The sequence below is a fragment of the Pseudophryne corroboree genome, chromosome 1 (assembly GCF_028390025.1).
Source record: "Pseudophryne corroboree isolate aPseCor3 chromosome 1, aPseCor3.hap2, whole genome shotgun sequence".
In the NCBI taxonomy this organism is placed as follows: domain Eukaryota; kingdom Metazoa; phylum Chordata; class Amphibia; order Anura; family Myobatrachidae; genus Pseudophryne; species Pseudophryne corroboree.
In genome coordinates, this window is record NC_086444.1 from 279,654,017 (window position 1) to 279,668,908 (window position 14,892).

The 14,892-nt window shown below is 41.5% G+C and overlaps 1 protein-coding gene across 3 annotated transcripts in view; it reads right to left on the reverse strand.

Annotated features, from left to right (window-relative positions):
- The window catches only part of CCDC60 (coiled-coil domain containing 60), a 638,346-nt gene that overhangs the window by 176,473 nt on the left and 446,981 nt on the right, over positions 1-14,892 (reverse strand). For 2 of the 3 annotated variants that reach the window (XM_063964309.1, XM_063964307.1), the window contains 2 exons: positions 8,545-8,649; positions 1,200-1,290 (listed from right to left, as the gene is read on the reverse strand). In XM_063964309.1, coding sequence (XP_063820379.1) covers positions 1,200-1,290; positions 8,545-8,649 — 196 coding nt within the window. The remainder of the gene's footprint in view (positions 1-1,199; positions 1,291-8,544; positions 8,650-14,892) is intronic. The other variant, XM_063964308.1, reaches the window with a different exon arrangement.

Genomic DNA, 14,892 nt, shown 5'->3' on the forward strand with positions numbered 1-14,892 from the left:
CGCACCCGACCGCACCCGCCCACCAACATAAAAAAACAAAAAACCTTTTGGCGCCGGCAGACAGGACGTTCCTGAATGCCGCTCCTGGTGACGTCATTTTTCACCAGACCTTCAGGAACGGCGTTCCGAGCGTTCCGGACGAAAAATAGCCCTAGGCATTCCTATATTCTGTGTGTGACTGCGACTGTATTTGCATATAAAATGCTATGCTACAGTGTTTCATGGACTGCAAATGGATGGAAAACACTGTAACGTTACATTTTGGATGCAGATAGAGCCGCAATTACACACAGAATATAGGCATGCTGCATATCATTTTGATCAGAAAAAGCTTGTGCGTCCTATTACATCACTGAGCGTCTGAGGCGCTACTAAGTCCCGCCACGGCATGGCGCGACTTCAAGGGCTGTTTAGCATGACTGCAGCAAAGTGCAGAACGGGTCCTGTGATCGCGGCGCAGATATGCGACCGCCTCTGCCTGATTGACAGGCAAAGGCATTCACGGGGAGAGACAGGGCGGCCAACATTTGGAAAAACGGTCCTGTTTTCCAGGAGTGGCAACGCCAAGGACTGCATAGCAAGACGCACCTTGGCTCTGGAAGCCGCACTGCGACGGCAAGCCTAAGAAAACTGAAGCTTACTCATCCTGCCGACGCAGATGAACATAGTGACCAATGGTCACGATGTTCATCTCAGATGCAATTACATTGCAAATACAGAAAGGATGTGCTATGCACCTCTTCCTGAATTTGCATTGCTAAGGACTGCAAATGCAAAGCTGCTGCGAGCAGCTTTGCATTTGCATTTGCAATCCTTAATGAATCTGGCCCAAAGTCCACAGCTGCAAATCTTGAGGGACCCAAATTCCATAACAGATTCTAATTTGGGGCCCCCTGATATACAATATATTGCTATGAAGATTTTTAGGGACACAGAATAATGACATTTTGGTCCCAAGATTAAAAAAAAATTGCTTTAATGGGTTACAATACCAGGATCTACACGCCACAGTTTTACAAATGTTGCATAGAATATATACTGTAGCAGTTGTTAATGCCTACAATCTATGCACATTTCCCACGCTACAATAAAATTAACTAGCTGAAATATTTAGCACTTCATTTGAAGAGATCAAATTTATTTACACCTGTAAAACACAGTAAAATATATCTGACGCTAATAAGAAAAGAAATCATTACCTTCCCTGGAGTGATGAACCGCTCCCACTTCACTTCTACGTCCTTCTCTTTATTGATTCTTTTTAATGAAGTTTTAGAGCCACCAGGATCTCTGGTTTAAAGACAGACAGAGTGGTTAAAGATACATACCAAGCTTTTATATTTGCTTTATTGTTGGCTACATTAGTTTTTAAATATGGCAAATTAATGACTAGTTATGAGTATATTCCACTATGTAAAGGATTCAAATAATAGGGGATATTTATGAAAATTGTTTGCGGTCAACCATGTTTTCTCAGAGTGTATAGATCACTTACTGTGAGTAACACACCTTTCCATCCCATTTATCTGTGGAATCGTTTTCATAAATCTCCATTATGTTCTATAGGTATTTCAGAATTACATCTCCCATCATGCTCAATCAACCAATAACTATGTCTCCATTCATAAAGCAACACTTCAAAGTGGCCAACTTCAAAGGTTGGCCCTTCCTGTCCTTATCATAGGACATTAGTATTCTTCTTTGGGTGCAACATTTTTATTTAAGCATTAGTGAATGACTAGGTAATAAAAAAACCTGCTTTGATGTAGCCGTAATCCCATATAATATGAATAGACATAAATCAAAGAAATAAAGATACAAACATCCACTACACAATAAAAGGTAGGAGCGCTGCATTGACCTATAGCATATGTAACACTCAAAAGTAAGAAAAAGAGTAGCGCAATGTCAGTAGGATTTATCCCTAATTTTATTGGTCAAAACGTTATTTCTCTTTATTGTTGAGGAACCCAAAAACTGAATGTTATATTTTCTCACCCTGAATCCTACTTGTTTTATTAATTTTTCGTTTTATATTAATATAATATTAAATAATAATAAAAAATATTAAATAAAAAATAAACAAATAAAATAAAAAAGAAATCAATAAGTAAAGAAATAAATATATCACACAATCTGATATGTTCAAATTAAAAGTGACATATCATGAAAGGTTTTTCTATGTATTGAAAATGGTTATATTTCTTGCATTTAGAATAATGTTAGCTTTATACCGATTTGGGTTTTTTCTGTCCGCATTCCATGTCTAATTCTATTTCTATTTAAAGTGTATATATATATATTTTTTTATATATCTATGGAAAGTGTATTTCATATTGTCCTTTAAAGAGTTAATATAATGGTAATGATCCACTATAATGGAAACTACTGGGGAGGAAAGAGATTTAGGAGTCACTATTTCAAGTGACTTGAAGGCAGGAAAGCAATGCAACAAAGCAATGAGAAAGGCAAGTCAGATGCTTGGTTGCATAGGGAGAGGAATCAGTAGCAGGAAAAAAGAAGTGATAATGCCACTGTATAGGTCATTGGTACGGCCCCATCTGGAATACTGTGTCCAGTTCTGGAGACCCTATCTCCAGAAGGATATAAATACATTAGAGAGTGTACAAAGAAGGGCAACTAAAATGGTGCATGGCCTACATCACAAAACTTACCCGGAAAGGCTAAAAGATCTTAACATGTATAGTTTGGAGGAGAGAAGGGAAAGGGGGGACATGATAGAAACTTTCAAATATATCAAGGGTCTTAACAAAGTTCAGGAGGGAAACATTCTTCAAAGGAAAACAAGTATTAGAACTCAAGGGCATACATAGACTGGAGGGGGGGAGGTTCAGGGGAAATTTAAAGAAAAACTACTTCACAGAAAGGGTAGTGGATAAGTGGAATAGCCTCCCATCAGAGGTGGTAGAGGCTAAGACTGTAGGGCAATTTAAACATGCTTGGGACAGGCATATGAATATCCTTACAAAGAATTAAGGTTAAAAAAGGGTTGAGATTGCCTAAAGGATAAAATAAAAAAGGGGCAGACTAGATGGGCCAAGTGGTTCTTATCTGCCGTCAAATTCTATGTTTCTATGTTTCTATCCCAACACATCTGAGCCCTGACTCTAACATGCACACCTGTCTGTGATGATTGCTGAAAGACAGGCTAAAAGGACTATGGGAGAGGCTCAGACTCTACACTTGACAAAGCCGCCCTGAGTGCGGAGAAACGCGTTGAGGAAACAGAGAACGGGACCCCTGGAATTACCACTGTGTACTAGAGAAATTTTTCCCATTAAAGAATTCATAAACTGTATGTCAACTTATATTATTTATCTTATTACCTGTCAATGTGGGAAGCAGTATGTGGGACGAACCACGAGAACCCTACATATCCGCTACATGGAACATCGAAGAAATATAATTAAAGGGGCAAAACATCCACTATCAGATCATGTAAATTATTGTCAAAAGGCAAATTGGAAAAATTTAACAATGGTTGGAATTGAACAAATTAAATCAACCAATCGGGGGGGTGGGTGGGTGGGGGTGATAGATTCAGTAGGCTTCGGAGACGCATAGCTTACTGGATCTTTAGATTGGACACATTAGTACCGTCAGGTCTTAATGATATGGTGGAACTTAATGGGGTGTAGATGGGGATAATACCTTATCAAGTGGTATGTATGTAGGATTCTCGTGGTTCTATATGTAACTGTTAAAAATGTGTAAGAATAATTTATAATTATTAGTTGTTCTCTATCAAGAGGGGAGTAATTGATAAGAATAAATATATATGAAATTGATGATATAAGTGGCTAAATGCCGAGTATAGATAAGTATAAATTAGAGTATATATATATCCAGTGGAGATGCTTTGGAATTAACAAAATAGGATATCATTTTTAACCACTAAATGGCGCTAGTAGGTAGTTTGTGGTAATATTGAGCGATGCCAATGATGAGTAAGATATATAAATATGTATTAGAATACTGTTGTGTATTTATATTATTTTAATGAATCTAGTAATTATTCATAGGCTCCGAATAGAGTAGAATATATAAGTGAGATCATATTAATAAACATACAGTGTATATACAAAACAGAATTGAGGTCTGGAGTACAAAAATGGAGACGTCTATATGCTGAAAGCTATAATAAAAATGAGGCTTGACGATTGGTGCGATTGGGTATTTAAACCAGATGAATGAAAGTGGGAGTATTCGACACTGAGGAAGCCACTGACGTAATTATAGGCGGGGAAACGCATCTGTCATCACTTCCACACACAGGATCCAGCAGCTAAGGATATCAGCGAGCCGGCCGGCCGCAGGAGTGACAGCCCCATTGTTGGCTGGGGGAGGAGAAGTGCGCCTTTGAAAAATACCCGGAGGCTCCAGATAAGGTTGATCCAGCCGGGAGGGGTTGTTCAAAGACACCATACAGGCACAGTATAATATATTCTGGACTATATGAATGACACGAACTGTTATATAAGAGGCTATAATCACGCATGATCTGCTTGGCTAAACAGCAGCAGCCTTTATATTATGGAAAGTGCTTCTAATTGATGGACGTTGTGACGTTTTGTAGTCCCTATTAATGTGAAAAGAAGGTTCATCTGGTAATAAGGATCTTTATCAAATGCATGCTATGCTGAATTATTAACATCTGGAATAAGAGACTTTTTGCATGTTTTTTTGCTACTAATTATCAACGTTGGACAATCTATCCTTGCTTGATTGGTCTCACTAACTGCAGTAACCTCACTAACATTGCATGTTTATACATATAGAAGGGAAATATAAACAGCATATTCAGAACAGAGGTGCTAAATGTGATCTTGAGCGACTCAGAACGAAAGTAATATATTGTTAGGCAATAGAATAATTATATTTAGATATAGTAGAAAGTTTATTGGAATATATTAACCCTTATGGAGTTGAATATTATGAGATATTATTGAGTATAATTATCTATTAATGGGTTTTATGTATTAATATTTTATGTGATGCTGGCCGGTATCAAGTATTATATGTATGTGTGTATGTAAAGATGAAATTTTATGTGAGATTAAATATCCACAACAGAATAGATTGCGCAGTTCCTGTATTCGTTTTTTTCTTGTGTACAGGAGAAGCCTATTGCCTGGTGCCAACTGGGCACACACTTGGCTCCTTTTATCATCATCACACTGTGCGTAACACCGGATCCAGACTGACAGCGCTGCACAGCGGCTCTATGCACTGACGTATCCGCCGCGTAGCCACCAGCGGCGGTGTGCACGAACCCCATACAGCTGGAGTCTGATTCACAGAAGCCATGTTCAGTTACCATCTGTACCGCTCCATTTATGGCCGGCCAAGTGAACGGACGAACCACACAGCTCCTGCACTTGCAGCTCGTATTGCTGACAGTATAGCAACAACGTCTGGTGAGCCACTTGAAACTGCTTTTGGTGTTCCAACAGTTTATCCACTACAGTGAGCCACATTAACAACATTGGCACCCTGCTACTGATTATATAGCCGGAGGACACACATTTATCCCTTCATTACGGGCTACACAATATGGATTAAGGTGTCAGAGACTGACTGAACTATTCTGAGAGTCTCCACCTAATACCAGCAATAGTGGTAACTATAATAAATATATGTACTTATTGCTTAGCCCTTTGGGACTTCCAGGGAATCCTTAGTTTTATGCAATCTGTTTATTTATAGAGCTATCATACACTTCTGTCATTCAGTTCATATGAGATTCGTTTTTTGCCTTTTTTCATTGTTGTACTATATTATATGATATTATATGCTATTAAATATCTGTGTTTTTATTAAGGTCGTCTCTGTGGTTCTGAGCGCCTACTTGGTATTTATTAATTCACTAGTGTTTTTTTTTTGAGGAGGTTGGCTGCCCCCTCACCAGGTGGCTTCTGATCCACAGGTGTCAATCTACACCGCCCTACACAGCGCCAACAATCCTTTTAGTTTCTTTCGTGTAGCTACAACTGTAACCATCTGTAGACATTGCAGCTGATGCAGAGTTGAATGCAAGTCGGACATAATGACACCTGCACTGTGGGGGTAATTCTGACCTGATCACTAGACTGCGTTTTTGCACAGCGTATGCATCGCAATGCGCAGGCACGTCGCGCGGGTACAAAGCGGATCGCCGCCCAGCGATGGGTTTGTGCAAATAATCTATTCACACGGGCGATCGCAAGGAGATTGACAAGAAGAGGGCGTTTGTGGGCGGCAACTGACCGTTTTCAGGGAGTGTCTGGAAAAACGTAGGCGTGTCCAAGCGTTTGCAGGGTGGGTTCCTGTCGTCAATTCCGGTCCCGGACAGGCTTATGAGATCGCAGCAGCTGAGTAAGTCCTGGGCTGTGCAGAGACTGCACAAAATCTGTTTGTACAGCTCTGCTACACATGCATTCGCACACTTGCACAGCTAAAATACACTCCCCCTGTAGGTGGCGACTATCTGATCGCAGCAGTGCAAAAATCGCTTGCTAGCGATCAGGTATGAATTAGGCCCTGTGTGCACAGAGAAAAATGGGGACAGCATTGCACTGGACAACATTTCAGGAATTGTGATACATTTTAACAAATTGAAGTTAAAAAGGGAGAGGGTCAATTAGAAATGGAGACGCATCAAACCTTTCCCCAACATTACTACGTTAATGCATTGCCATTTATTTGTCATGTTAAATAAATGCAGTAACTATGGCCTTCACAAGTGCTCATTTCACAATGAGCAGGCTCTGGCTCCGGGAGGTACGTGTATGGACATGTAATTAATGTTCATATTTCATCTGCAAAGAAAGGGGACTCAGCTGGCTAAAATGTGTAGCAATATTTACATAACTCCCCGATTCTCTAGATCATCCTTGGAGACTATTTACATACTGTAGTAAGCAATGAAGCTGGGGTTAAATGATAAATTACTTTGGTATGTCACAGCTCTGGTTGTCAATACTGTCTCAACTCATGGATAAGGTGCACTAGAAAGTGCAACCACCTCTGCCTTGCATATTGCTAGTCACCTCTTACTGTACAGCTGAGCGACCTTAAATGTTTCTTGGCAGACATGTTTTCTTGGCCACTCTCTTGGTAACCTTTCCTTCTCTCTACCTCAAACTCTACTTTGTTCTCTCTTCCTTTCCTTTTGGTGTCCCACAAGGTTATGTCCTTGACCCCCCCTTTGTGATTTTATCAGATCCCTCCATCTCCATAACTAATTGTATGCTGACAATACACAAATCTACTTCTCCTTCCCTGACCTTTCCCCTTCACCCTCTGTCACATGTCCAACATGTACTGTAGCATGTCGATATCTTTCTCTATGCCTCAGCACTTTTGTAAACGCAACATGTCTCTTTTTATGTTTCTAATACTATTCTCTCCACTTTCTTAAGTCTGTTGCCTTGGTGTCACCTTAGACTTCTCCATCTCTTTCACCCCCGCCCCTTCCCCACATTCATGTTACAGTATTTTTAAATTCTGTTGTTCTCACCTCCAAAACATCTACAAGGTCAGACCATTCTGGATTCAACCAATTGTTATATTCTTGCACTCGTCATCTCCAACCTACAACATATTACTCTCTTTTCTCTTCTGTATCCTCTCTCCTGCCTTTCCCTATCTATCCTCAAAGCTGTTGCTCATCTCATCTTTTTGCTCTGACTCTTTCCTCTTTCCGAACTCCTTCACTGACTGCCTTTCCCTTACAGAATCAAGGTTAAGATATTAATCCTCATTTCCAAAGCACTCAATCACTCCTACCCTCCTTCATCTCTGAACTCATCTCAATCTACTCTCCATCTGGCCCCATACACTCTTCCACTGACTTTTGCACTGATTACATCCTCCCATTCTCATATCTAAGAATGTTCCTGCACTGCTACCCTTCCCTGGAACTCTTTAAAGCTCCCTACCAGCCTGTAAGCTCTGATGGACAGGCCTGCCACCCTCTTGTTTCTCACCATGCACTATCCTCCAGTGCACACGCACTCAGTCAGTGCCTCTGATCCTTTCTGTCTGCCCCTCCCAGCGCATTGGGTCATTAAACACTACTGGTATTATCTGTCACTCACTTATTTGTATAGAAATCTAACTGTTTCATTCCCCCTGTCTGTTCAAATATATATTTAATTTGTTGTGTGTTTTATCATAATTTTTCCTGTAATGCGCTAAGGAAACCTTGTGGCACCATAAAAATAAAAGACACTAATAATAGTAAAAATACAGTACACTACCCCTATTAGAGATTGTCAGTCGCACCGGGCGTCTTGCGCCGTATGGTGATAAGACACTCAGTGCGTGAAGACACGTCACTACTGATGATGATGTCACTACCTACCATGTAAATTTTCTAACAACAATACTCACTCTTATTGACTAGAATTTATACATTTGTTAATATCAATTATGCATTATAAGAAAATTCACTGATATGTTTCCCTTAATATAATAAACCTTGTGGTAATTCCAATGTGAAGTATTTTGCATACAATAATAATTTAGATATCTTATTTGTACCTTATGCTCCAACAGGTAGATACCGGTCGCATGAAGCCAGATGGATCACAAATTAGAGACTCCAAAAGCCAATGGATGGCACAGAGCTGACGGAAGAGGGACTCCCTGGAGGGTATAAGTAAATGTAATCATTATATTCATTTATGTATATTCATGGAGCAATTTTAATTAAATACATTAATACATTTTCCAAAGATACTGTAAGAAATTATTGTCTGTATTATCAAATAGCAAAGTGTTAGACAGTTGTAGTCCAGTCCTGCAGATGGCTCAATGTGATTCTTTTTCTATTTACAATGCTTCATGTTATTAAGCCTACCTATAGTATATACAGCAGTCTAGACATCAACATACAGTTACTGTTGCAGGCTCTAGTACTGGATCCACTGTTTTACCAGAAGTTAGTTCTAGCTCACCTGAGTCTATGTGTACCTGGATTTGTTCAGGGATCCCTGCACGATGAGGGCTTCACTGTGAGTTACCTACAGTTTGCAGGTTCCTTCCCCATGCTAGGCAGCTGGTGGCACAAGATGGACAAAGTGGCAAGTTCCACCCTTAAATCACTGGTATGGAAAACATGCTTTGACTAGGGTTTTAACGTTATTAAAAGCATGTACATAAGCAAGGAGATATAGCCCACTGTATCCATGACCCCACATCTAATTGCTCCCTTGACTGAAAGCAGGATCAGTGCAACAGTCATCCTTTGTGTTCTCTCTACACATGGAGTTTCCTCGATTAATCCTACCCTTACATTTCCAGATTACAAGTGCAAGCACTAGTTAAGACTGCATATGAAGCGCAATCGCATTAGGAACATGTTAGCGGTATACCAGTCTTAAGGGACAAATATCTAAAACATAGTCAAGGATAAGTCAGGGGTAAGGATAGATAGCAAAGGTCAAGATCACTAGCAAATAGGAATGGTGAGATTTAAGTCAGCAATGGATAGACCAAGCTACAAGGTACAGTATATGTCTAGTAAAGCTACTGTCAAAGTCAGAAAAATATCACGATGCACACTGCCATATTTGCACCTCACACAGGTCTGCGCTGCGCATGCGTGCGCTCTCCCGTGCGTGCGCATACTCGCTGTTGCGGGCACCCGCGGGCGCGCGGTATGTGCATTTACGGTAGAGTTCATGTGTTCATAGCGTGCGACTCAATCGTTACATATTTTCACTATATAATGTATTTTGTAGATCATGGTCCCTTTGATAGATTCTGAAAGTTTGGTTAATGTAGAATGTTCATGAACAGAGAAATCCCCCTTTGTTTGATACGAAGGGTCAGACAGGAGTAATACAGTGGTGTTTAGTATCCATCGGAAGAGTATTTAATTAGCAATATTCCGGTGTTGGTTTGAAGCGAATTAATCGCTCGTGCGAATAGTTATGGACATAAGAAGTTTATGTCCATTTACTATTATTTGCACTTAATTATCCATGCGGCGGGAAACCCAGTTTCCCTCCCACCTGAGCAGTTGGAAATCGTCACAGCCCACCTGTATGAATCAACCTATGACCTTTTGTTATAATGCGAGGAGGAATTCCTGTGTCCAATGAACAATGAGATTGTAGGGACCATTGAATTGTATTGTGTGCGGGGTATAAATAGACAAGCCGATCACATCCAGCTCACTCTTCAACGGTTATCATTGCTGAAAATCGGGAGCTGGATGTCCAGAGGCGCATGCGATCGTTTCCTTTGTGCGTAAGTTTTCTCCGCAATCATATTGTCTTTCTTTGTTGTTATGGGCCATATCTCTCTCTCTCTCTCTCTCTTCTCCTCTTTCTCTCGTAAATCCCTTAAACGTAATAGTATTGTATTGTATTTCATGTGTAGTTATCTGGTTAGGTAGTCTATGTTATATTGTAGTGTATGACTTGTATTGTATTAATACTTTTGCAAGTATAACATTCATAATATATATATATTAGGCGTTGGACCCTAAGCACGGTATCTGTGTATTTCTTATAGTGTTAAGTATTCTCAGAGTGTCGGTGACGCTCAAACAGCTTTTAAGTTAATAAGGTTACACTGTGTTGCATCTACACCCTATCTCTACACTAAGGTTTTACAGCATATTACATTGTCTATGGTTTAGAGATAAAGGTTTAACATTGTGAGCGTCAGCGCCGCTGGTGATCTCCTCGTGGTCCCGAGCGTCCGCTACGCTATAGCGAATCATTACGTTAGTCGGCAGCCAATAGCGTGCCTGCCTGTGATCTCTTGGCCGTGAGCGAACGTGATGCTTGAGCGTCTCGACCACGGCTAAGCGATCGTTACGCAACGAGCGTACCCTTACGGTACTCCATACGTAAATAGCGTACAGTGTTCTTAGACCTCACAAAGGGTTTTATATAAGATAAATATTTAGCTTTATCAATTGGCGGCTCGTCCTGTCCTTCACATATCTCTGCTAGGTAATCTCAGCAGACATTATCCATCAGCAAAGGGCGGGAGATCATATTCTTCGCAGTGCTGACGGGATAAGCGTCTGCTTCGCTTAGTAAAGGGTGCTGAAGGAATCCGGAACCGGAGGTAAGAACAACACGCTAGTGTCTTTTAAAACTGTTTATTTCTGTCTTGCGTACACACGCACATATCTGCATTTCTTTTTAATTCGTGTATTTTCATATATCACTCTCCTGTTTGCCATTTTATAATTGATAAAACGTGCTAAGAGAGATTTGTCGCTATTTCATAGTTAAAGTGTAAAACCCACATGCAACTCTACCTAAGGTAAAAGGAGAGATTGGTGTGTTGCGCGGTAGACGATCGAGGATCATCTACATTGATAAAAGTGTTAGTTGTGTTGCGGTGGACATTGGTTTTGTGTACACGTGTCTCTAACAAAGGGCTGAGACTCGCGTACGCCAAGGCCGACGCACACAGCGTAAATTACGCAACGGAGCGTCTGGGTATGCCCACGTAACTCAAGTCACACGACAGTGTTGATTTTTAAGTAGCGCAACAGGCGATAAATAGCGCAACAGGCGATAAATAGCGCAACAGGCGATAAGTAGCGCATCAGGCGATAAATAGCGCAAATCTATTTTAGTGTCCGAAATTTAGAATAACAGATCCTTCTCCAAATTCACAACACATCTGGTCTAAAGAAAATTTCTGCGCAGAAATAGAAATAGAAGCAAAAGTGTACGTGGGGTGAGTGAGTGTTTTGTATATATAAGTTTATACAATTTTACAGGTTGAACCACAAGAAGTCGAGTTCTCGCAGAGGTACATACATGTAAGTGACGTGCATGGTGGCTAGGGAGGCATCTCTGGTTAAACATAAAATTTGAGCAGTAGAGAATAGTAGACCAGGAGGTCATACTACAGACCGGGAGGTCCAGGTACAGCAGACTAAGAAGTCTGCCATAAAAGAGAAAAGGGCACAACCCAGGGGGTTGGTGCAAAACCCATATAGGCCAATAAAGCTCTGGCTGAAGGAATTCGCAGCCGAAATTTTCGATTCCACTGGTCGCTCAGCACATAAGATTAGTTGCTTATGTGCTGAACGATTGTACCGCACGTAATTGTGTACATTAGTTAATCTGACCAGTACCATTTGTGTACAAACCCGGTCGTAAAACTATTTGTACACTCTGATGTGATTTGTGTAATTTTTTATTTTCTGAAGGGAAGTTCGCTGGTCACTCAGGAATTGTCCAACGACCAACAGTTACTGGAAAGAGTAAGTGTTCTGCGGATATCCCTCGCAGGTTCCAGTAAATAGAGGTTCATAGGGGCCCTGGGTCGAGTACGCCAGCACTAAGGCAGTGTGTGGGTCGTATTGGTCGGCGTGGGCGAGTGAGTGGGGTACTCGGTAAACCGCCACCGTCAGCCTATCGTGAACATTTTGGTTTTTGTAAGGGTTCGCTGAAGACCCTGAAATAAGGTCAGAGGTGGTGAAAGCAACGCCTGCAAGTTATGGGGGCCAATTGTTCAGGAAGGGGGCGATCAACCTCGGTTCGGGTTGATTCAGTGAACCGACCAGTCGGGTCGGCAAGGTACGTAATGTGTGAAAAATATGGTTCACATACAGAGGTTTTATGTGATGAATGGGAGAGAATGACAGTGCATGACGGGGAGAAATTCCCAAGAGTAGGTAGCTTTAGCCCAGAAGTGTTGCAAAATTTAAGGAGGAAGATATGTCTCATTAAATCAACAAAGAGACGAATCCAACATTATGATTATCTGCAGTTATGGCAACAGGAAGGTGAAATACAGAGAGGATTGGCTTTGGCGGCAGGATATAATCCTATCAAGAAATTGATAGCGACGGCCCCGCCGCCACCATACATATCAGGAGAGAAATTGGTTGCGGAGAATGACGCATTAGGGTGTAACAAACAAACACTTAGCAACTGTGTAAATGTTAATAAGTTAACCAATGCAAGTATTAACCCGTGCAAGTTGTACCCTGTTCTGAACTTTCCCCAGGAATGTGATCAAGAAGACGAATCGGCAACAATATCGGCGCTCTCTCTAGCAGCCACCATAGCAGAGACAACAGTAGGCACGGCTCCACCCACGAGATTAGTAACAAAAGCCCCTAGCGGAGGGATAGGTGAGGTCGTATCTACAGGTAAGTACGGCACCATACACTATGCTGAAACCATTTCACCACAGGCTGTAGAACCTACACAGAGTGATGTTAGTAGACTTAATCCTGTTAGGGTAATAGCAGTGCCAAATGGGAAAACTGACACGACAGGAATCACTCCTGTTAGGAACATTGCCATGTACAGCCCATTTTCCCGAATGGAATTAAGAACCATAGTGTCTGAGTTCCCTGACCCTAGGAAAGACTTAGTTGCCAGCCAGAAATACATCAGAGACCTAGGGAACACTTTAGAGCCCAATAACAAAGACTGGCAGGTATTGCTGAGGGCATGTTTACCCTCAAATGTCGACGCAGCTCAATTTTTGGCTGACTGTGGATTAGATCAGGATGTACCTCTTACAGATGTGTACAACAAAGATAACGTAAAAAGAATAAGTTTACAGTTAAAGGAGTATTTCCCAGCGGTAGTTAAGTGGAACAAGATTTTCTCCATTAGACAGAAAGAGTCAGAAACTGCTGCAGAATATTTTCACAGGGCATTACTAGAAATGGCAAAGTACACAGGTATAGAGGACATTAAAACAAACATAAACCACCGAGAAGTAGCAGTATCTGTACTAATGGATGGGTTAAAAGAGACATTAAAGACAAGAGTACAGACCACGCAACCATGTTGGCGAGGTCTGTCGGTGGCTACTTTGAGAGAGGCTGCTATTGATCACGACCGGAATATCACCCGACACAGGGAGTCACAAGGTGATAAGTTAATGGCCGTAAGTATACAGGCCCTGACCACAAGGCAGCCTTTGTATAAATCACCAAACCCTGCGGGTAAGTCAAATGTGGTAACTTGTTTTTCTTGTCATAGACAGGGACACATGGCACGAGACTGTAGAGTGAAAAATTCACAAAACTCATATCAACCCCCTAGACAACGACACGACACACGACATTGGGAGCAGGGTCTGCAGAGACGGAGTTATGAGCCACATACAGGGGAAACAAAAAGATACCCCCCGAACAGAGACTGGCAAGCCACTGGTAGTTCCCATTTAACCCCTTCACAAGCAGTTGCTGCCAGCGGGATTCAGGGAGGTCACCATACCCAATAGGGGTGTGGCCATACCTGTAATCTGCAGCCAGTAAAATTGATTGCAAGTCTTGGGAGTGAACCAGAAATTGCAATCAATGTAGCTGGTAAATCATTAAACTTTCTTGTAGACACAGGGGCGGCCAAATCAGTGATAAATTCGACAGTGGGCATGAGAACCACTGGTAAGACAATTCCAGCCATAGGAGTAACAGGAGTAGTCCAGCACTACCCTGTTAGCAAACCAGCCGAGATTACAGTAGGGCCGTTACATACCAAGCATTCCTTTTTGCTGGCTGCATCGGCACCGACTAACCTCCTGGGAAGAGACTTATTGTGCAAAATGGGGTGCGTCATTTATTGTACTCCTGAAGGTGTATTCTTGGACATACCTGAGAATCACGCTCAGGAAGTGCGAGACATGTTAGACTCCCCGTCAAAATTAATGTCACATACCATTATGACAAATAGGACTCCATCCCAAGTAGAGGAAATGACATCCCAGATACCAGAGTCACTTTGGACTAAAGATGGACAGGACACTGGATTAATGGCAAACGTAGCTCCGGTAGTTGTACAAGTAAAAGATGGTAGGATAGCTCCAAAAATCCCATAGTACCCTCTGAAGCCAGAGGTGGAGTTAGGAGTGTATCCCGTAATAGAGCGCTTGCTACAACAGGGCATT